The sequence below is a fragment of the Pituophis catenifer genome, unplaced genomic scaffold, assembly GCF_029215685.1.
Source record: "Pituophis catenifer annectens isolate HBS135680 unplaced genomic scaffold, rPitCat1.0.hap2 SCAF_7, whole genome shotgun sequence".
Taxonomy (NCBI): Eukaryota; Metazoa; Chordata; class Lepidosauria; order Squamata; family Colubridae; genus Pituophis; species Pituophis catenifer.
In genome coordinates, this window is record NW_027256887.1 from 29057810 (window position 1) to 29081619 (window position 23810).

A 23810-nucleotide genomic window follows, 5' to 3' on the forward strand; every position below is an offset into this window, starting at 1 on the left:
AAGGATCTTGGATTCCATCCGCTGGACTTGCGTGTTATCTCCAAACCGGGTCTCGGCTTGCTAAGCCATGCTTGTGCGAGCAAATGCTGAATCACCAAACCAAGATGGTTCTGCCTCACCAGTGATCTTTTATTCTGCTACAAATCGGTCTCAGTCAAAGTCAAGTACGAAGTGTACAAAGTCAGCGCTGAGTTCCCCCAGGAAGGCGTTGGGGTCCCCCAACTCAAGAGCCCCTTCATAATGGAGACTCTTCACCCATTCCATTTCCCTCTAGGTTCACCTCAAGGTTCCACTCTCTCTCTAGGGTATTTCACATCGTCGAAATAAGCTGACCCATATTGATCCACATAAGCCCACACCTGGTTCAGGAACAAAGCCAACTTCTCTGGACTCACATTGAATGTGTCCTTGATCGTTGGGGGCTCCATGGGGCCTGGGGCACTCCAATACCTTGGTGTGTACACCCCATGCCATAAAGCACCCCATGCCATAAGGCAATGGCTAGGGTTGATCACCTGCAGCCGTCAGTTGTGTGTGAGGCTGGTCAGCGGTCCTATATGGTTGAGATGCTGCTCGTTGGGGCCCAGCAGTGCCTTGTCCTGGCTGGAGAGTGGCAACCCCTGGGGGGCTTGCTGCCCCCAGGGTCGTGGTTTTACCCATTATTGGCTATATATTTATATATTTATATTTATTGAATTTCTATACCGCCCTACTCCCGAAGGACTCAGGGTGGTGCACAGCCATGAAATAAAACACATAAATATACAAAATTTAAAATCGAATAAAATGGATTAAATAAATTTGGCTGAATTAATACCCATTTAAACATACCCATATTTTAAAATCCATTAAAATTTAGAATTTACACTTAAAAGGGAGAAGATTTAGGCGAGGCCAGCTTGATGAAATAAAAGCGTCTTCAACTCGCGGCGGAAGGTGCGCAGATCCGGAATCCTCCGTATCTCTGGTGGGAGTTCATTCCAGATCGTCGGTGCCCCCACAGAGAAGGCTCTCCCCCTAGGGGCCGACAGCCGACATTGTTTGGCCGACGGCACCTGGAGGAGCCCCTCTCTGTGGGAGCGTACTGGTCGGTGGGAGGCTGATGATGGTAGTAGGCGGTCCCGTAAGTAACCAGGTCCCAAGCCATGGAGCGCTAGTGTTAAGGCTCCAGAGAAGGGAAGATAACTGGGGGTTGGCTGGATCCTGGTCCGGCAGTTTGGGCCTTCTGCTGCAATGGTTCTCTGCCTCGTATCTCCATGCCGACAAACCTCTCTCAACTGGGTGAATGCCACTCCAGGGGGGAGCAGTGGGAACTCAACTTTGGCTGCTTTTGGCACCAGACCCCGCCACAGATTCTCACCAGACTGACGGGGATCCCAGCCACCATGGCCTCCTCCCATGCTGCTGGTTGCTCTAATCCTTTGGACCGGGTCACTACCATCTGGATGTCAGAGTCCGCTTAACCTGCCACCGAGGCCTCTTTTGCCAGGCCCGTCCTAGACTTGGCAGCCTGTTCCCCTTTGCGTTCCACACCAAAAATCTTCTCCTGGATTCTCACAGCTCTTTCGGAGGTAACCAAACAGGCTGCAGGAGACCAGGAGCCTTTTGTCTTTTTTAGTCTTTTGGCAGAGCTGGTTAAATGTCAATGTTCCGACTGATGAACTGAATCAAAGCAAGCACATTCAAGACCTTCAGATGTCTGAATGCAAAACTTTACTGAGTACATCATTTCGTCATTGGGGAAGGCAAAATCAGTTCTACCTAATTCCCATGCAAACCCACGTAGTTACAATATGTATTTCCCTCTCCCCCTATTAGTGCAGGTCACATTGTCCAATTGAATGCCATTATTTTGTTATGAGAAACCTCTCTGGTCTTAGCAAACACCTGCTGATGTGTCCTTGGTTCTCACGGCTCTTCTTCTTGAAGTCTGGAGCCTGCATTCCATTTCACCCTTCCCTCCCTCCTAGTTCTTTGGCAAGTTGAGAAACGACAATGGTTGCAACAGCATTAAGCGCACTTCAAGCTTGACAACAGGCAAAAATGTAGTTTTACTTCTTAATAATTTCTTGAGAATTCATAGCAATTAACACGAATGGCAGGTTTGTCCATTCTTATTTTTTTCCAGTTTTTTTAATTTACCATGTATTTATCTTTTACAGCTCTAACAAGGCTTTGGTATGTCATACAGGTTCAGTGTTGAAAGATTTCAGCAGGATATCTATACAAAATAAAAGAGGTAAAGATTTAGAACGACTTACATTTTAGAGAAACAAGTTTGGCAGTGCAGATGAGAATTTGAAGAACCAGTTGCAAGTAAGCAACATGTTTTCCTTTTTTTTTTTTTTGTGGCATCTATGATTTTCTATAGAGAAGAACAAGCCACTTAACCTGGAGGCCAGTCAAACAGCATTAAACAACAAACTCAACAAAGCCTTTCCAAAAGTGGCATTTCTCAAAGTAAAAAAAACCCAACAACAATGTGTGATCTCTTATGAAATTGGACTGATGTGACCATCTAGTGGTTTGGTTCAGAATATAGAGTCTGGTTTGCTGAAAGGCTTTAAAAGATGTAATGGTTCTTGAAGAATGTATATGGGTTTTGTTTAGTATTAAAAGTCAAGTGAAGCCAGTTTCTAGCAGAGCATACAAAACATAACGTACAAAACTGGTGAAAACCATAATAAAAATGCTAAGTACAACTCTGGATCTTTTTTGCCACCATTATTAAAGATGAAAAACTGTGAGGGAACATTTTTTATTCATATGGATGCAAGGCATGCCATTATAAAAATAGGGTATGCCTTTTTTGTTCACAAATGATAAGATAGAGTAAAATTTAAATATGGCAAAGCCTGGGCTGATACTAACTTCAGCAGAAAAGTTATAAACATATTAGCTTCTACTACAACAGATAAGCAGTGGAACACACAGTTCACTAACCCACTTTATAGAGGAGCTGGCTGAACAAATGTGCTCCTGAAAAAACTTCTGTATGTCTCAAAATTTTTACATCAGTTCAAAAGGAATTTCAATATACTTAGTATATACCAAGAGCCTTGGTAGTACAGTGGTCTAAAGCACCCTGTTATTAAGACCAGCTGCCTGCAATTACTCCAGGTTCGAATCTCGCCAGGCTCAAGGTTGACTCAGCCTTCCATCCTTTCTAAGGTAGGTAAATTGAGGACCCAGTTGTGGGGGTAATAAGCTGACTTTGTATAAATATACAAAAGGATGAAGGCTATTGCTTAGCGCATTGTAACCTGCCCTGAGTCTCCGGAGAAGGGCAGCATATAAATCAAATTAAAAAAAAAAAGTAAGTAGAGTTCTAAGAGAACTATTAGAAATGAGCAACTATTACAAATATCTTACAAGCTGGTATGTGTGTGTGTGTGGGGGGGGGAAGTATGACAATCTGAAGAAAAAAAAGATAATTTGGACATATGCAACAACACATGTTGTAGGTCAATTTTTGAAAATGAAAATGACAAACTATTAAACTGAAGCAGAATTACATAAAAGATCTACATAAAAAGTTTATAGGCACACTTCCAGGAACTATTCTGTTCTATCAGAAAGTAGACTGGGAATGGTGTAGATTTGAACAGGTAATCTATTCTAAGTCTGACTAGTCTAGTAGCTATAATCTGTATGTTCAAAACTATATCTAAATCAGGGGTGAAATGTAAAATTTGTTACTACCAGTTCTGTGGGCGTGGCTTGGTGGGGGGTGCGTAATGTGACTGGGTGGGCGTGGCCAACTTTTAAAAAAAAATTTCAAAGCATTTTTTCTGCAAATGCAAAAAAATGCTTTGAAAAGCCTCTGCCGGTCAGGCAACACAGCTGGGATCGTCAGAGCCTTTTCAAAGCATTTTTAAACCACTTCTTCCGCTGAAGAGGTTGCAGAAAAAAATGCTTTAAAAGTCTCTCTGACGATCCCAGCTGAGTTGCCTGATCACAGAGAGGCTTTTCAAAGCATTTTTTTAAAGCCTCTCTGACGATCCCAGCTGAGTTGTCTGATCATCAGATATTTTTTTAAAAGCCTATCTGATGATCAGGCAACTCAGCTGGGATCGTCAGAGAGACTTTTAAAAAAATGCTTTGAAAAGTCTCTCTGACAATCAGGCAACTCAGCTGGGATCGTCAGAGAGACTTTTTTTTTTTAATTTTATTATAAATTAGAAACAAAAAACAGAATAAAGACTATAACGAAACACAATCACATACATACGACTGAGGTTGATTCAACCCTATATATATACAGTTTCTAAATAACATTACATATCATCATACTACAGCTTCAATTTGGTTTATCATACTGCATTTGTTAATCTTCTTATATCTAATATTCCCTTATTTATATTTAGCTTGCTATTTACATATCTATGCTACATGCTTCCCTAACATCTACCTCATGACATTTTTACTTCTATCCATTGGTACCATTTATCCCAGCTTTAATTGAAAATTGATTCTTGTCTATCTTTAAGTATATATGTTAATCTATCACATTCTGCATACCACAAAATTTTGTTGATAATCATCTGATCCGATGGGTACTTCCTTCCCTTTCCAAAGTTGCGCATATGCAATTCTAGCCACAGTGGTAATGTGTATGAAAAGGTACCAGTCTGCTTTCCTTATGCCCCCAGGGTTTATTCCTAGCAAGTCGACTTCTGGTCTCAGTTGAAAGCTGACTCCTGTAATCTCGATGAGCCAAACTTTTATCTTACTCCAATAATTTTGGGCTTGTAGACATGTCCACCATTGGTGGTAAAATGAACCCCTGGCTGACTCACATTTCCAACATTCTGCTGAGGTTCCAGGGAACATCTTTGTGATTCTTGCTGGTGGTATATGCCATCTATATAACATTTTAAATATATTTTCTTTGAAAGACACTGCCATCATCATTTTCACATTTATATTCCATATTTGTTGCCATTTTTCCAGATCTAATGAATATCCGAAATTCCTCCCCCAGGCTATCATCAAGTCTTTAACTATTTCCTCAGCTACAAATCAGGACAGGAGGAGGTTATATACCTTAGTGATACATTTCTTATCACCTTCCAGGAGGGCCTTATTGAACTCTTGTGGTGAAGTGAACCCCCCCCCCCTTGGCTTTATCTTTTTGATATCTTGCTTGAATTTGTGCATATGCCCTCAGCCCAAATTGATTCCCCATATTTGTAGTTCCGCTTTAGATCTAAGATTTCCCCCACCGTCCAACAATTCCCTGTATATTACAGGTTTATCAAAATTATATAGAGGTGAGTATATAGTTGCTTCAAGGGTCACAAACCAATATGGAATCTTACTATACATCATTCCTTTGATCTTATTCCATACCTTAATCAGACATCCCCTTACATAGTGATTTGTAAAATATTTATGCTGTCCTGCTTTGATTGGCCAGAGAAAATAATGCCACCCCTGCTGTAAATTATACCCTTCAATTTTTAATATACGCTTCCTCTTCAGTATTATCCAATCTTTTACCCAAACCAGGCAAGAAGCTTGATAGTACCGCTCCCAGTTGGGGAGTCCCAAGCCTCCCCTTGTTTTATGCTCCTGCATCATTTTCTTTTTAATACATGGGTTTTTCCCTTGCCATATGAATTTTCCAATTATCTGATCCATTTTCCTAAAGAAACTTTTCTCTAATCTTGCCGGGGCCGTTTGGAAAAGATATATCCATTTTGGCAGCACATGTGCCTTTATCACTGCCACTCTTCCTAACAGGGATAGCTGTACTTTCCTCCACCGATCTAAATCCTGTTCCATTTGCAAGATGAGTTTATCATAATTATTCTTTTTTATTGAGGAGCATTTTGGGGTCAGCCATATGCCCAAGTATTTTACCTTTTTAGTTATTTGTATTCCCATCACATTCTCTATCTCCAATTTCCGTGTCCCCTTAAGATTTCCCCTTTCCGGAGACTTCCTGTGGCTCCGCGATTGCCGATGGATGCTCCTTTAGGAGCTCCAGTCCCGTGATTTCGTTTGCCGCTAGAACAGCGAAAATCAGCTGTCTAGCGGCTCGAAACTCTCTCCCAGGGAAAAAGGGGGAGAGAAGAGCAGAAGGGTCTGGGTAGAGCTCCCCTAGACCCCCAGGTTTTTCTTTCTAAGCCTGGGGTTTGCAGGGTGAGAGCTCCCTGAAAGCCCTTCAGTTGCTCCGGATCCAGGATGAGTCTGCTTTATGCAGACCGAGGCGTCGTGACCACACCAGCAATACAATTTTAAGGATTATAAGAAATTTGGACTTTGGATTCTGGCAGAGCAAATCAGGAGAACAAAAAATGCAAGTACTGATCTTTAACTCCATTTAAAAAGGGAAATAATGGTGCCTGAGGGCGTGAAATCGAAACTTACTAGAGAAAGCGATCATTAACACTGGTAACATTCTTAAAGCTACTGGATTACACATTAAGAAAAAGATTTAAAGTGGAAGCGGAATGGAAAAGACTATGGTATTGACTTCAACTAATTTACATTTCTAAACTGTGTAGAAAATAGCTGGACTTATTGACCTCAGAGGTGAATAAATATAAAGTGAAGATTGAAATATGGCTGACATTAGGGCTGGAGGATCATTGTCTGGTGAGTCAGCAAACTCACAAGTTGTGACTGTAAAGATTTTTCAAGAACTTTTAAACTCTTTTACTTCTGCCTTCTTGGAATCAATTGATAGAATTTTTCAAAAACATGACTTGAAGAATAACAATGATTTGCTAGCTGGAAAAGATGATGAAATTAACCAGAATAATGTGATTTTGGAGGATAAAAAAGCGGCTGTCAGGATTGAGACGGAAGTTGGTTCAGCGGAAACAGAGGTTTTGGCAGAGGCTTCTATGCAACTAATTGAAAAGCAACAAGTAGACTCTTTACTGCAAACCGAAAAATTTTATCATGACAATTCTTGGTCTTACAGACAGAGGAATGAACTGATTGATTATATAAGCAGGAAGAATCAAAATGGGGGTTTCAAACCAGAGGAAATAATTCCAAGAAGAGAACGAGTTTTCAAGATACATCAATCTCAAATCAAAATTCAAAAATTTTCAAAAATAAAAGCAGGGGGAGGAGCAATGCTGAAGAAGAAAGTATTACTGAAGAAGAAGGACTGGAAAAAATATAGAAAGAAAGGAAGAATGGAAGATTAATTTCTTTTGAGGAGGATTTTAGTAATAATTATTGTTTATTGAAGTAAAAAGGCTTAATTAGAATTGGATAGCTTTTTGAAATTTATTGAAGTATTAAAATGGTTAACTTAAAAGTTAATGGATAGTTTTTTAAAAAAAGTTTTGAAACTTATATTTTGAAGAATGTCTTATTGATAAGAAGGTAGGGAAAGGATCTTAGCAACAATTGTGAAATGTGATAAGAGAAAATTAATTTCTTTTGAGGAGGATTTTAGTAATAAATCTGAAAAGTTTACTGTCTCATTGAAGTAAAAAGGCTTAATTAAAATTGGATAGCTTTCTAAAACTTATTGAAGTATTAAAATGGTTAACTTAAAATTTAAGGGATAGGGTTTTTTTTAAAAAAGTGTTGAAACTTGTACTTTGTAGAATGTCTTATTGATAAGAAGGTATGGAAAGGACTTCCGGGTTGGCTCCGCGGCGCCATGGATGGTCTTTTTAGACCGCCGCCCCCGCGATCCCGTTGAGACGTTCTGACAGCACTAATCAGCTGTCAAACAGCTTGAAAATCTCCCCTTTGGGAAAAGAAGGGGAGGAGAGCTGGTGGGTGAGGGTAGAGCTCCCCGAAAACCCCTGGATTAATTCCAGGGGTTCGGAGGGCGAGAGCTCCCTGTTCAGCCCGCTGAAGCTCCGGATCCAGGGGAACTCTGTTTTTTACAGAGCTAGGCGTCGTGTCCAATTTCTGCTGTCAAATAGAAGATTAAATGATTTCAAAAAAGCAGGCGGAACGGAAGCAGGAGGACAAGCTTTTTGCAAGTATAATGCTTAACTCTGGGGATACAATGTTTCTAATTGAATTTTCTGAGCTGGAAGTAAAGATGGTGTTTTTGTTGCGATTTTAAAAGTGAAAGCTAGAAAGGAAAATGCCTGCTAACAGACTCGTGCTCAGAGACTGGCTTTAAGTTGCTGGATTAGATTTTAAAGAGCTGTTCGGGAAAAGATTATTTCGTTTGGTGATTTATAAAGAAATTGCTGAAAGTTGCTCAAGAGGATGGCTGTGAGTTTATGACTTTATGGTTGTGGAAAGAAAGAAAATCTTTTTAAAATAAAATGGCTTCCAAGAAAGGAGATTTTGAAAGTGCTGGAAGCCCTTTGGCGGTGTCAGAAACGATACAGTTGTCTGATTTACAGAGCTACAAGGATCCTAATGCAGAATTTACAGAATTTATAAAAGAAGCCATGAATAATCATACTGCAGCTATAAGTAATCAAATAGCAATTCTCAAAGGGATAACAACAGAAATGATGGAGGAGACAAAAGCAAGTATGGAGCATGATGACAATGCAGGAGACATTTTGATTGAAGCAGAGAAGGTGGAACCGGTTGGTTCTCAAGAATTTTCTCAAGAATTTTCAAGCTTATTCTCTGCTCTTTTTGAAAAAATTGACAGAATCTTTCAAAATTACGACTTGGTCTGGAAGAAAGTAGTAAATGATCAGCCTTCCGAAGTTTTTGAAGATGAAGGAGATTTGCCAGTGGTATTTATGCATTTAATAGAAAAAAAAAACAATTGAACTCTTTTTCACAAACTCTTGACAATCTTTGGTTTTACAGACGAAGTAACGAACTGATCTATATAAGCAAGAAGAGGCGATATGGGGGCTCTAAATCAGAGGAAATTTTCTCAAAAAGGGGACAATCTTTGCAGTTACATCAACCTCAAATTAAAATTAAAAACCTCCTCAAAATAGAAGTAGGAGGGATGCAGAAAGACTGGAAAAAATATAAAAAGAAAGCAAGAATGGAAGATTAACTTTTTTTTTTTTTGGTTTTGCAGTTGTTCTATTAATGGTTAAAAATGATTATGTTTTAGGTGTTAAAATTACTGAGGGGGAAAATGTAAAAACTTAAATATTGATTTTTAAATATGATGGATTACTGGTTAATTAAAATGATTATGTTTCAAATAAAAATGTAGAAATTTAAATAATGATAATGGCTAAAAATGATTATGTTTTAGAAGTTAAAAGTTGGAGGGAGGAAAAAAGACCGAGGGGGTAAACGTACAGATTATGATTAATTAAGGTTTATTTTTTGTTTTAAGATTTTTAAAATATTCGAGAGTAAGAATGTAAGATTAATCTTTTTTGGTTTTCTAGTTTATGTATTAATGGTTAATTAAAACGCTGATGTTTATGTTTTAAAATTTTAAAAGTTGGAGGGAGGAACAACGGAGGGGGAAAATCTAGAAATTTAACTATTGAATATTTAAGGTTTACTTTTTGTTATAAGATTTCAAAATATCTGAATTTTGAGAAAAGTAGGAGGGGGAAAAATGTTTATGTAAATGAATTGAATACCTTATTGATATATTAAGAGATTTTTTAAGGTTTGAATGCTTAATATTTGTTAATGGTTTTAAAACTCTTAGAGTTATTGGATTATATGCTACTTTGAGTCTATAAAAAGGGAGGTTGATGAAATGGTAAAAGGGGAGTTAAGGGGTCTTGGGAGTTATTAAATCTTGCAGTTAGCTGGTTTATTTTAGTGAATGTTTGGTGAAATCTATGCCCTGTTTTTGTTCTGGGAAGTCGGGGGTGGGGGGTGGTGAGGAGGGGTTGAAGATTGAGTTTAGAGATGGATTATGGATTAAAACTTTTTTTTTCTTCTTGATGATAGTTCGAATGATTGCTTATATTGTATACTTGTTTGATCATAAAATAAAAACTTTTTTTAAATAAAAAAAGAAGGTATGGAAAGGATCTTAGTAACAAATGCGAAATGTGATAAGAGAATTTATAAAAGGAAGATTGATGAATAATCTTTAAAAGGGGAGTTAAAGAGTGTGAGGGAGTTTTGAATCTTGTAGTAAGTTAGTTTATTTAAGCTTATGTTTGTTAAATGTTATACCCTGTTTTTGCTCTGGGAAGTCAGGGGGGAGGGGGGGAGGGGGGGGTTGAAGGATGGTTGAGGATAAAATTGTTGTTGAAAAAACTTTTTTACTAAAATAAAAAGATAGATAAATGTATTAATAGAAAAGTAAGAAATTTGGGGGGAATGTTACAATAAATGAAATGATAAAATTAAGATATGATAAATACTGGCGGAATAACAAGAAGATACAAAAGATGTGCTCAGATGATACACTGTATTATTAAGAATTGTATGTTTGTTTGTTTATAAAAAATAAAAACTTTTTTAATACAAAAAAAAAGATTTCCCCTTTCCTAACATTAAGTCCTTTTATTTCTTTGTTTTGTCTGATTTGATTTAGTAAAGGTTCCAGAGTCAAAATAAATAATAGCAGGGATAATGGGCATCCTTGCCTAGTTCCCCTACGTATTTGTATCTCCTCTGTTGTTTCACTTTCAATTAACACTCTTGCGTATTGTGCCGTATAAAGTGCCCAGATAGCACTTTATAAGGCTATAAAGTGTAAAACTAGATCCAAAATCCATCTCCTCAATTTGTAATAAAATAAAGTCCCAATTAACCCTATCAAATGCCTTTTGCGCATCGAGGAACATTAGAACCATTTCTTTGTCTGTATGTGTTTCATAATATTTCAGTGTATCCATGATGGTTCTAACGTTGTTTCATAAGTATCTATATGGCAAAAAGCCGTTTTGATCTTGGTGGATGTATTCGTTTAAAAAAACCTTTAATCTTTCTGCTAATATTGATGTAAATATTTTGTAGTCCGAATTTAGTAGGGAGATGGGTCTATAGTTTTTAATCTGTGTTCGATCAGAATCAGACTTGGGAAGCAACACGATGTAAGCTTCCATCCATGACCTGGGAACTATACCTTTAGTTAGAACTTCATTAAATAGGTCTTTCATATTTGGCAATAGTGTATCATATATCTCTTTATATAATTCAACTGGCAATCCATCCGGTCCTGGTGATTTGCCACATTTCTGCTTCTTAATAACAATTTCAATTTCTCCTTCCCTAATCTCTGAATTAAGAATATCCTTCATATTTTGTGGGGTTTTAGCTAATTTTACGTTTTCAAGGTATGCCCTTACTTGCATCTCCTGTATTCCCTCTTTTTGATATAATTTCTCAAAAAATTTTGTAATCACCCTCTTTTTCCCTTCCACATTCCCCACAAGATTTCCCTCACCATCTTGTAAGGCATCAATTCTCTTTGCTTCTGTTTCTTTTCTTTTCTTTTTTTTTTATTGAAAAAGTTTTTCAAATACAGATTTTTCCCCCTTTTTTCTCCCCCTCCTCCCTAACCCCCCTCACCACCCCTCCCCCTGTGACTTCTTCAAAGTAAAATCCAAATTCATAACAGATTATATAATACTTTAGCATCCCCTTACTCCATCCCCCAAATACTGACCCTTTCTTTCTAATAATATTATTATATCCCCCTTTTACTATACATTTCAAAATAACATTCTACTGTAACATTGTGTAATAACTTCTAATTTAGCATAGTAATATTATTATAACACCCAATTTAGCAATATACCCTTTTTCTCCTCCCCCATACATATATCTCTTAAATCAAACCTTTTATGTATATTAGTATAACATTTCAAAACAACCTTCCACTTTAAAACTATATAATAAATCCTAATTTAATATTTAATCTTTTGTGTATATTAATATAACATTTCAAAGCAGCCTTCCACTATAAAACTATATAATAGATCCTAATTTAACATTTATTCAACTCATAGTCAATCCATTTCCTCTACTCCCATAAATAAACAAACAATAAACTAGCCTGTCTCCACCCACTTTCCTACAAAATAACAATTCTTAATATCTTTATTCTTCTGCCCATCCTGCTAAAAAAATATTCCCTTATATAGATAAAATCAATGACTTTAAACTTGTAATCCATATAATGTCTTCTATAATGTCTTTCAACTGGATTGTTAACTCCATCACCCATATTAGGGTAACATCACATCCTAATTCCAACAGAATGTTTGGAATCCTCAGTTATCATCTACCCCCATCAGTAATAAATATCTTCATGTATGTATATATAAAAAAAGAAAACAACCACCCGAGTGACATTATAATTGTATTCCATATAGTATCTGTAGTAGTGGCTTTCTTCAAGATTATTAATTCCAACCATCATAATGGGGTAACAACCAGATCTTCTGCGTGCCCCAATGTAGCTCTCTTGCCATATAACTCAACATAAACGTAATACATTTATCAAAGAATCCAAAATAGATAATTCCAATCCAACAGTTTAAGGCCCTCTTCACATCCCAAAAATACGGCATTGCAGAGGTCTGTCACTCTCCTCAGGATAATATTAACCAATACTTCGCCTCCACTGTCTTTTCATATATTCAATCATCTTTTAGATAACTGGCTTCACTGTTGCCTAGTTTAAAAATTTTTGTTTTTGTGAGACCTATTTCTTTTTTTCTTGACTTTTTGTGGGTTTGATCTCCATCCTGATTTCCTTTCTATGAGTTGTATATCAATTTATCCGCTTCCGGCGTGTTCCAAGATGGCGGCGGTCGGCTGAGCTCCGCGGAGGAGATGGAGAGGTCGCTGGTGTCAGGGGTCTTCGGGAGCCGCTTTAACTATCTCCGGCTCCAGTCCCAATGAGGGGAATGCCCGCCCTGCCTGCTGAGGGCTTTTTCGCCCTCCGGAATATCAGGGCAGGGCGGGACGCGCTGTTTGAAGCCGCCGCGGGAGATGGGGCGGCGGCCTGTTAAAAACAGCTGTTTCCGGCTTGTCAGCGCCGGGAGGAGTGGAAGCCGGAGCGTTCGGCGGCGGTCGGCGTTGCTATGCGGCGACGGCGGCTTGGAGGTGCCCTTCATCCCCTCGCCCCTCACGGATCTCTGGGACGTTCTCCTGACGTTTTTCGGGGGTCCTGGAGGCGCTATGGGGAGCCCAGGGTGCCGGTTGCGAGCCGGCTGCAGCGGTGGTGGCGACGGCGGCAGCGGAGGGCAATGGCAGCCACGGATCATCCGGCTGAGGAAAGAACTTGCAGCAGGTGGATGGGGAATACGGACAGCCTTGCCTTGCCCTCAGGATTACCATCTGCTCTTTTTTGAGTCTTGACCCCTGTTATCCGGGGTTTGTTTGTCATCAGAGCTGAGACTGGGGATTTGGGGGAGTCTTGGGACGGGAGAGGCGGGAGGCTGACCAGGGCTCTATTGGTCGCCTCGGGTGGCTTCTCCTCCCCCCCTTCTTCCCCCAGGTATGTGTGGGTGTTGGCCTTTGATGGCCACCCATACTTGGACTTGGACTGGGTTTTTGTCTGCTATCCCTACTTTCGCCCCAGGGAAGAACTTGTGCCTGTGGAATTATCATCACTGTCTTTAATAACTTTACAAATTGCTGGCTTCTTGTGCGACCCCGAACTGGAGGAGAACTGGGCAAAATGGTGTGCAGGTGCTGAGGGGGCTGTTTGTCATCCACCAGATGAAAGGATGGACTATTGTGACTTTATTGTCGGTGTCATCTGCCCCAGTCACTGTGAGAGGGTGACTGGGATAATTATCCTCCAGACGTGGGGGGATGTCACTGGCCCCTTTCACTGTCGTGAGAGGGCAGTGAACCAGCTCCTGATATGAAGATCTACTTTGACCCAGTATTATTAGACGATCTGGTGAAGCCCTGACCAGTTGACTCTCCATCTCTGTTTTGTGCGATGTTTACGGCTGCTGACCTGCTTGCGCTGCGAGACTCCCCCCTCTCGCAGGTTTGGCCCTCCTCACTATCGAGGGCCTACCTTGATGACGGATTTTGGAATCCCGAGAGGTGGCATGCGGCGAGGAGGGGGCTGTGGGGTTTTTTGGGGAAATTTTTAGATAAGGTTTTAAAGGTTTCTGGGAGGGGGTGGGTTCGGTGGGTTTGGGGGAGAACCTGTCGGGGAGGAGGCCAGAGCCGGCTGAAGAGCACGGCACTAGAGATGCGGGAACCAGGGTCAAGGAGGGGGTTAGAGCTTGTGTTATGGATGGTCATTACATCAGTACTGTGGGTGGGAGGGGCAGATATGGCGGGAGCAGGGGGCCACATCAGGTTGTGGGAGCGCGCGCCCGCTGGCTCCAAGCGGTGGCGCGCTCCGGCCTCCAATGCTCCTCTCGTTCCCCAGGTTGCACAGACCCTCAGGCCCTGGGCCTTCGGCTGATGCTGTGCAACGCCCGGTCCGTGGTAAATAAAGCCCCCCTCATTTGTGATCTTGTTCAGGAGGGGGGAGCGGACCTGGCGGGTATTACGGAGACCTGGTTGGGCCAGGAGGGGGGGTCCCCCTTGTTGAGATGTGCCCACCCGGTTTCCATGCATTCCATCAGCCGAGGACACAGGGGAGGGGCGGGGGGGGTGGCGGTTGTCATTAGAGAAGGTCTTGGTCCGAGGGAGGTCACTGTTCCTCAGACGGCTGGTTGTGAGTCCCTCCTTGTGAAGTGGGGTCATGGGGTGCAGATGGGTGTGCTGGTTACATACCTGGCTCCCTGCCACGTGACAGCAGCCCTGCCGGAGCTGCTCAACATTATAGCCGCGGTGGCGGTTGACACCCCCAGGCTTATGGTCATGGGGGATTTTAACCTGCCATCCATCGGTGAGGCATCTGAGGTGGCTCGGGAGTTCATGGCTTCCATGACGGCCATGGACCTGACCCAGTTAGTTCATGGCCCTACTCACACGGGGGGAAACACGCTAGACCTGGTTTTTGTCTCTGGTCAGTGGTTGAGTGATCTTGAGATAGGGGATATAGTGATCAAGCCCTTGTCATGGTCAGATCACTCCCTCCTTCGCTTTGACCTTCGAACCGCTGCACCCCGCCGCAGGGAGGCGGAACCATTGAGGTGGTACCGCCCCAGGCGCCTGATGGATCCTGATAGGTTCCAGACGGAGCTTGGGCCATTTCCTGAGGCTCTGGCACACGGCTCGACTGAGGAGCTGGTGGCCGCCTGGGATAGGGCGGCTGCTGGAGCTTTGGATCGGGTTGTGCCTTTGTGGCCTCTGACCCGGCGTCGATCTCGCCTGGCTCCTTGGTTCACCGAGGAGCTGAGAGAGATGAAGCGCCGGAAAAGACGCCTGGAGAGTGGTTGGAGGGCCAGCCATTCTGAATCTGACCGAACACTGGTAAGGTCTCATATTAAGACCTACCTGGTGGCGATAAAAGTGGCAAAGTATAACTATTTTGCCACTCTTATTGCGTCATCAGATAATCGCCCGGCCGCCCTGTTTAGGGTGACCCGCTCCCTGCTCCACCAGGAAGCGCGGGAGGACCCCTTGGAGGGTAGAGCCGAGGATTTTGTACAGTATCTGTATGACAAAATCGCTCAGATTCGGGAACATCTGGACTCTGACTGGGTAGATTCAGCGGGGAGGACAGAGGCAGGTCTTGTGAGTATTATCTGGGAAGAGTTTGATTCTGTGACGCCCGAAGATGTGGACAGGATACAGGGCAGACTGAGCGCAGCCACATGTTTACTGGACCCGTGTCCCTCCTGGTTGGTGCTGGCCTCTCGGGAGGTTACACGAGGCTGGCTCCAGGGGATTATAAATGCTTCCTTGAGTGAGGGTGTCTTCCCTGCCGCCTTGAAAGAGGCGGTGGTGAGGCCTCTCCTCAAGAAACCTTCCCTGGACCCGGCAGTGTTGGCAAATTATCGTCCAGTCTCCAACCTTCGCTTCGTTGTGAAGGTTGTTGAGAGTGTGGTAGCGTGACAGCTCCCCCAGTACCTGGATGAATCGTCGTATCTGGATCCATTCCAGTCGGGCTTCAGGCCTGGGTACAGCACGGAAACGGCATTGGTCGCGTTGGTTGATGATCTCTGGAGGGCTCGGGACAGGGGCTGTTCCTCTGTCCTGGTCCTATTAGACCTCTCAGTGGCTTTTGATACCATCGACCATGGTATCATGCTGCACCGGCTAGAGGAGTTAGGGGCGGGGGGCACCGTTCTACGGTGGTTCTCCTCCTTTCTCTCTGACCAGTCGCAGTCTGTGTTGACAGGGGGGCAGAGGTCGACCCCGAGGCCCCTCGTATGTGGGGTGCCACAAGGGTCGGTCCTCTCACCCCTTCTGTTCAACATTTATGTGAAGCCGCTGGGTGAGATCATCCGTGGTTTCGGGGTGAAGTACCACCAGTACGCTGATGATACTCAGCTGTACATCTCCACCCCGGACCACCCCAATGATGCCCTTGAAGTGATGTCCCGGTGCCTGGAGGCCGTGCGGATCTGGATGGGGAGAAACAGACTCAGGCTCAACCCATCCAAGACCGAGTGGCTGTGGTTTCCGACATCCCGATATAGTCAGTTGGTGCCATCACTGACTATTGGGGGCGAGACACTGGCCCCCACGGAGAGGGTTCGCAACTTGGGTGTCCTCCTGGACTCACGGCTGTCTTTAGAAGAGCACATGACGGCCGTGGCCAGGGGGACTTTTTATCAGGTCCGCCTGATTCGCCAGTTGCGTCCCTTTCTGGATCGGGACTCGTTAAATACGGTCACTCATGCTCTCGTTACTTCCCGCTTGGACTACTGCAATGCTCTCTACATGGGGCTCCCCTTGAGGAGCACCCGGAGGCTCCAGCTGGTCCAGAATGCGGCCGCACGGGTGGTTATGGGAGCGAAGTGACGCTCCCATGTGACCCCCCTCCTGCGCGAGCTGCACTGGCTCCCGGTGGTCTTCCAGGTGCGCTTCAAGGTTTTGGTTACCACCTTTAGAGCGCTCCATGGCATCGGACCGGGGTATCTACGAAACCGCCTTCTGCTACCAATAGCCTCTCACCGACCATTACGCTCCCATAGAGAGGGGATCCTCAGGGTGCCGTCGGCCAAACAGTGTCGACTGGCGGCCCCCAGGGGGAGAGCCTTCTCTGTGGGGGCACCTACCATCTGGAACGAGCTCCCCCCAGTGATACGGAAGATCCCGGACCTGTGCACGTTTCGCCGTGCTCTCAAAACTTTTCTATTTCAGCAAGCTGGCCTGGCCTAACTCCCATCTTTTAAATTTTTTAAATTTTTTAATTTGTGATTTTATAAATTGGGTGTTTTAATCTGTGTTTCGGCCGAAATATTTAATAATTTTAAGGGACTTTTTTAATATTTGGATTATCTGTATTTTATCTTGGCTGTTCACCGCCCTGAGTCCTTCAGGAGTAGGGCGGTATAGAAATTTGATTAATAAATAAATAATAAATAAATAAATAAACTGTTCGATTTTCGTTCTGATCTGTAACTTGATCTTGTTGGTTTTGCTTTTGTAGCTTAGATCGCCATTCAGATTTCTTTTCTATAAGTTGTATATCAACTGATTGATTTCCATGCTTGTCTGTGACTTGATGAGTCATCACATTAGAATCCAATGCCGCTTCTCTCGTATTTATAAGTAGTCCAACTGAGACATCTAAAGGATCCAAAAGTGATTCATCTACAAAGACCTCTGTAGCTCGATGTTTTTCCATTATTTCCAACTCCTTCTGCTTATCCTGTGTTATGCATGAAGATGTTGAACTCAGTTTCAAAATCTTATAATAAAATTCTTCCGCTTTTTCAACAGTATTTAATTGGTATCTTTCTCCTTGATATCTCAATATTATACCCACTGGAACATCCCACCTAAATAAAATATTTTGTTTTTTTAACTCAGTCACCAAAAATGCAAATTTCTTTCTATCTTTTAACATCTTAGGCAGCAATTTTTTATATATCCAGATTTTTCTCCCATACAGTTGTGGAGTAGAATTAAAAGATTTTTGCACAATATCATTTCTTATTTCTTTGTCTGTAAAATAAATCACTACATCTCTAGGCAGTTGTCTTTGCTTTGCAATCCAAGAATTTACTCTGTAGACTCTATCAATCCTGCAAAATACTTCCTCAGGATGAACCTTTAAAATCCCAGCCAGAATTTCAGCAGATATTTTCCTTAAATCATCTCTATTATTTTCCTGTAATCCTCTCATTCTGATCGCAAATTCTGTGAACCTGTGTTGCATCATTAAAACTTCCTTTTCAATCCGTTGTTTTATATTTTCTACATTGCAAGTCTTATGATCAGCTTCCATTTTAAATTTTTCTTCTGAGCTATTGTCTTGAGTATTTATCAAATCATTTTCAATTCTTTGTATTTTATTATCCAAATTATAAATCTTGTCATCAACTTCCTCCATTTTAGACTCTAATAACTTAATATTATTATCCATCTTTATAAATAATTCTGTAAAGGCATCAGCCACTGTTATAATCTTTTGTTTCAAATTGTCATACTTTAATTGTATCAATTCTTTAATTTCCTGCTTGAATTTTTCAAGATTCTGGTTCGCAATCTCATCCCTTCTTACCATCTCCTCCAAGAAAAATTCAATTAAGTTAAAATCATTTTTCTGAGTCTGTAGGTTTAAAACTTGTTCACGTAGTTTATAAATGGGGGAATCCCCCCCCCCGCTGCTTGTTTGTCTGGCTTTGTTAATTTAAACGCCATCCTTCCACACAGACAAACTCTTTTTTAAGAAAAGAAAGCTTCTTTCCAAACAAGATCAGTATCAGATCTCCAGGAAAAAAGAAACATAAGAGTAGAACTTTTTCTTCTCAATTGTAGCCAGCAGTATTTATTCTGCTACTTTGTGGCTTGTTAAATTGAAACGGAAGGACTTTCTCTTTCAGCTTTCCCTTCTCAAGCCTCAGCAGTCGCCATTTTAAATTTTTTTCCTTTCTTCAATATCATTTATAAAGTCAATGAAAATACTTGCGATTTAGGGTCCCAGGTCCAGATCTCATCCTCTTTCAATAAACGATCTGTTAATTTTCTTTAAAAGGCTTGTTCTCGTCGCCTGGCTGTGCAAAAAGGCAGAGGTCTCCTGAAGCCCAGAGCGGCGGTGAGGGAAATACGGAGCCTCATCTGCTTCGTCCCCGAGAGTAAAAAATAACTCTGGGGGCTTCGCAGAGAGCTCTACCTGCCCTCACCTGCTCTGTCTCACATTTCCTTATGGAAATGGAGTTTTTCGAGCCGCCTTTCAGCTGTAAAGGCGGCTCTTTACAGGCGACGGGGCTGGCGGTCCCGAGGGACCGTCTGGCAGCGACTGCTTCTGTTTCTTTTCTTAACCTATACGAGAGCCATTTACCTGCTTTATTAGCATGTTCAAAAAAATGTTGCCTCCCCCGCTTAAGTTTGTTCACCAATTCCTCTTGATCCAGTAATGATAATTTATGCTTAAGAAGCTCTTTTCTCTCTTTTATCTTCTCATTTCTTGAGTCTACTTGTAATGTCAGAGAGACTTTTAAAGCATTTTTTTCTGCAACCATTTCAGCGGAAGAGGTGGTTAAAAAAATGCTTTGAAAAGGCTCTGAAATCCCAGCTGTGTTGCCTGATTGGCAGAGGCTTTTCAAAGCATTTTTTAAACCCCCTCTTTAGTGGAAGAAGTTGCAGAAAAAAATGTTTTGAAAAGCCTCTGCCGATCCCAGCTGAGCCGCGTGATCATCAGAGGCTTTTTTTTTACTTTTAAAAGCATTTTTTCATTGGAAGAAGTTATAGAAAAAATGCTTTTAAAAGTAAAAAAAAAAAAAAGCCTCTGATGATCCTGAAGCTCAGCTAGGCATGGTGGAGGGGGGATGCAGTGATTTTTGCTACCAGTTCTCCGAACCACCCGCCGCCATCACTACCAGATCGGGTGATCCGGACCAAACCGGGAGCATTTCACCCCTGATCTAAATTCTAACTGCAATAAAAGTCTTCAGCAATATTATCAGATATAGATAACTGTTTTGGACTGATAGCCCAAATTTGTAATTTTGACAGCATGCTTAAACAAAATATCTACCATCAAGAGTTTACATATTTGTCATGTGGCCACCATGATGTATACAAATAGTCAGAAAACACCAATTTATAAAAAGACAAACCATGTATTTATCCCTTCACTCATTGCATTCTTTTTTCTTGAGAAGTTTTATATACCTTATATGAGAATTAAATGCATTCTGAAAATACATAATTCTGCTTTGCACCAATTCCATTGATTTAATTTTCAAACAGAAAACTTTAAGTAAAGGGGGGCAAAGAGTATGGTAGTTATCAATGGAAATGTCTGTGAACACATTGGTGCCTTTAAGCATTATGATACAGGCAATCCTTGACTTACAACCATAATGGAGCCTGCCCATTACAGTTAAAAGTGGGATGCCATTAAGAGAACTGCCTTGCTTAACGAGTCCCCATGCCTGCTCCCCCATTAAAAGAATAGATAGATCATTAACTAGAATATTGAGTGGCTCAGGGGTAGAGGATACCCTATTGCAGACACATGACCACCTGCCTCCTCAGGCCTCCCCCATTCTGTGAGATACCCTATGCTCCTCTTTCTGCCTCTTGGGGTACCCATAGCCACTTGGACTTCCCCACCCATACCCCTATCATTGATTGCTCACTTACTTTTCAAAGATCTTCAGAGCTCAGATGGTTGGGATATGGAAGGAAAACAGGCTGCTCCATTGCTGGGCCACGTGATAGAATTTTCTGAGACACTAGTGAAGCTCCTGGTTTTCCTTTCCTTGCTAGCTGCTGGCCTTTCCTCCCCAGCATTAGCAGTGGATCACAGTTTACGCTGGGGGAGAAAATGTCATGTCCCTGTCGGAGCCTGAATCTGTGGAGGAAGACGAACCAGAAGTGGAGCCAACGGAGATCTGGGGGGTTGCTTTGTTGGAATGTGGGGAGAAGCAGGCAGAGTCAGGTCAGGGTCCTTTCAGGATTGGGACGGCTTGTAGGCAGGGAGGAATGGGGGCAGGGTACCCAAGAGGCTAAGCAGTGAACATGAGAGGCAGATGAGCAAGGACCACCCCCTCCTGATCCTCGAGCACAGAAAGTGGGAAGAAGGTGGGAACAGCACAGGCTCACCCGACAACTCAGGAGGAGAGCACCCCGCCCTTCTTCACAAGGCATACCTGGGGACTGAGACTTAAGGAGATTTAAGGAGATGAGGAGGGGCATTTGTTGGGAACAAACACTGAATTCATGGAGTGTTGTGTTGCCAATGTTTGAAGTTTCCTGGACGTCTTGCTTTCTTGCTTGCTTCCTGGATTAACTGCCTTGTTCCTTTGCTTCCTGGACTTGACTTATTCCCTTGCCCTGCTGGATTTCTTGCTTTGCAGCCATTGTGCTGGACTACTTGCAGCCAGAGGCTGTTGGAGGTGTGTTTGTGTGTAATCACTTTGCTCTGGGACTTGCCAGAAATGTGGTAGTGTTTGGGGGGAAAATTGGAGCAATAAAGGGGTGGTTTGAACTGACTATGTTGCCTCTGTGCTGTGCTCCGGGTCATCACAGAAAAGGCTAGCAACTAGGCAGGAAGAAGACCATGAGGATTTCTTTTTGCTGGTGGTGGCGTTGCCCTCACCGCCAGCATTAGCTGTGATATGCTGCAAAAATGAAGGCTAGTGACCAGTGAGGAAAGGAAAACCAAGAGCTTAACCATCGTCTCAAAAAAAAAGATGGCTACTTGTGGAATTATGCTGCATGGCCCAGCAATGAAGTGGCCTGTCCTCCTTTTGTACCCCTGCCTTCTGAGCATTGGAAAAAGTTAAGTGGGGGATCAGTGATGGGGGAACAGTGGGGAGGGCATGTGAAACCTGAAGGGCTGGAAAAACAGATCCAGTGTTTGTGGGGACCAGACAGAACAGGATGGGGTGAAAACAGTGGAGAGGCATGTTGCAGCGTCTCTGCAGTAAGTCCTAATGACAAACAACTACAGGAGTGCTGCAACAGATTTAACTGTGGGACTGAGTTGTAAGTACCTTTGCGAGATTTGTCATAACTTTGACTTTTGATAAGTGACCTCACATAAATCGAGGGCTATCTGAGCGGGCTGAAGACATGCCTTAGGATCTAACATACTCAATTTTAACACACTAAACCTGTAATCCTGCTTACTCTTGTTTATGGACCTACTTATCAGTTAACAAAAAGGGTTAACAATTTTTTAACCCTTATTTCGTCCCGACCCATGTGGCCCAATACAGTCACCCATTAGATAAGGAGGGTAAGGAGAGTGTGAGATGTGTGGGGTGTGTCTCTTGGCCTCTGGCTTCTTTTGCAGCCGCAATTGGCTGCAAAAGCGGCCATGCTTGCTGGAGGCAGTGGCCTGAGTGGCACCTGTGGATCATCTGTTTTGTGAATGGTGGCCTAAGTGGCTCAGTTGATCTGATTAAGGGGCTGAGAAGCCAAGAGGTAACCGGGGAAGGGAAGGGCTGCATCCTGTGCTGGCCTCGCCCACCCCTTCACTAGGTCTTATTTTGGGGGGAGGGCGTATATTTATGGCCACCCCAAAAATCAGGCTTGACCTTATTTTCGGGACATGTCATATTTTTGGGAAAACACGGTACTTAGTTATTTAAAACAGTGTTTTAAAAGGATTTACCAAGCTCTGTTCACATGTAAAGAGAGACTTGCTAGGAATTCTGGCTTATTATTATTAGGTATCAAATCATTTTTCTTTATTCCTTCTATCTGCAGGAATGGCCAAACAGAATAGGATTGCATACCATTACCCTTTTAGCGCTGTCCTTGGAAGAGCCTTGGAAGAGCCTTGGTGGCGCAGCAGACTAAAGCACTGTTAAGTAACACCAGCTGCCTGCAATTACTGCAAGTTCAAATCTCACCAGGCTCAAGGTCGACTCAGCCTTCCATCCTTTCGAGGTAGGTAAAATGAGGACCCGGTTTGTGGGGGCAATAAGATGACTTTGTATTATTTTTATTTTTATTTATTTATTATTAGATTTATATACCGCCCTACTCCCAAGGGACTCAGGGCGGTGAACATACAAGAGATAAAACACACAGAATTACAAAATTTTAAAACAGTATAAAAACCTAATTAAAAAAAATGTCGCCCAGAACAGATTAAAACAACCCTAAAAATTTTAGACAAATTTAAAATTTACAATTAAAAACAGAGGTTAGGCCAGGCCAGCCTGTTGGAATAAAACGGTCTTGAGAGTGCAGCGGAAGGTGCGTAAATCCGGGATCCTCCGTATCTCCAGGGGAAGCTAGAGATGGCACCCTGAGAAGCCACTCTCTATGAGAGCGTACTGGCCAGTGAGAGGCTACTGGTGGCAGCAGGCGGTCCCGTAAGTACCCGGGTCCTAAGCCATGGAGCGCTCTAAAGGTGGTAACCAACACCTTGACGCGCACCCGGAAGACCACCGGGAGCCAGTGCAGCTCGCGCAGGAGAGGTATTACATGGGAACGCCACGTCACTCCCATAACCACCCGCGCGGCCGCACTCTGCACCAGTTGGAGCCTCCGGGAGCCCCATGTAGAGAGCATCACAGTAGTCCAGGCGGGAAGTGACAAGAGCATGAGTAACCATGCGTAAGGAGTCCCAATCCAGAAAGGGATGCAACTGGTGAATCAGGTGAACCTGATAAAAAGTCCTCCCGGCCACAGCCGTCAAATGCTCTTCTAAAGACAGCCATGCATCCAGGAGGACACCCAAGTTGCGAGCCCTCTCCGTGGGGGCCAACGACTCACCCCCAATAATCAGTGATGGCACCAGCTGACTATATCGGGACGCCAGAAACCACAGCCACTCGGTCTTGGATGGGTTGAGCCTGAGTCTGTTTCTCCCCATCCAGATTCTCATGGCCTCCAGGCACCAGGACATCACTTCAAGGGCATCATTGGGGTGGTCTGGGGTGGAGATGTACAGCTGAGTGTCATCAGCGTACTGATGG

The 23810-nt window shown here is 42.8% G+C and overlaps 1 protein-coding gene across 8 annotated transcripts in view; it reads right to left on the minus strand.

Moving 5' to 3' along the window:
• FOXP2 (forkhead box P2) overlaps positions 1–23810 on the minus strand; it is a 459756-nt gene that overhangs the window by 361224 nt on the left and 74722 nt on the right. The window contains exon 3 of one of the 8 annotated variants that reach the window (XM_070947597.1): positions 17327–17353. The exons of the other annotated variants lie outside the window; for them this stretch is intronic. Within the exon in view, the coding sequence (XP_070803698.1) occupies positions 17327–17353 (27 nt within the window). The remainder of the gene's footprint in view (positions 1–17326; positions 17354–23810) is intronic. 8 annotated transcript variants of the gene reach the window in all.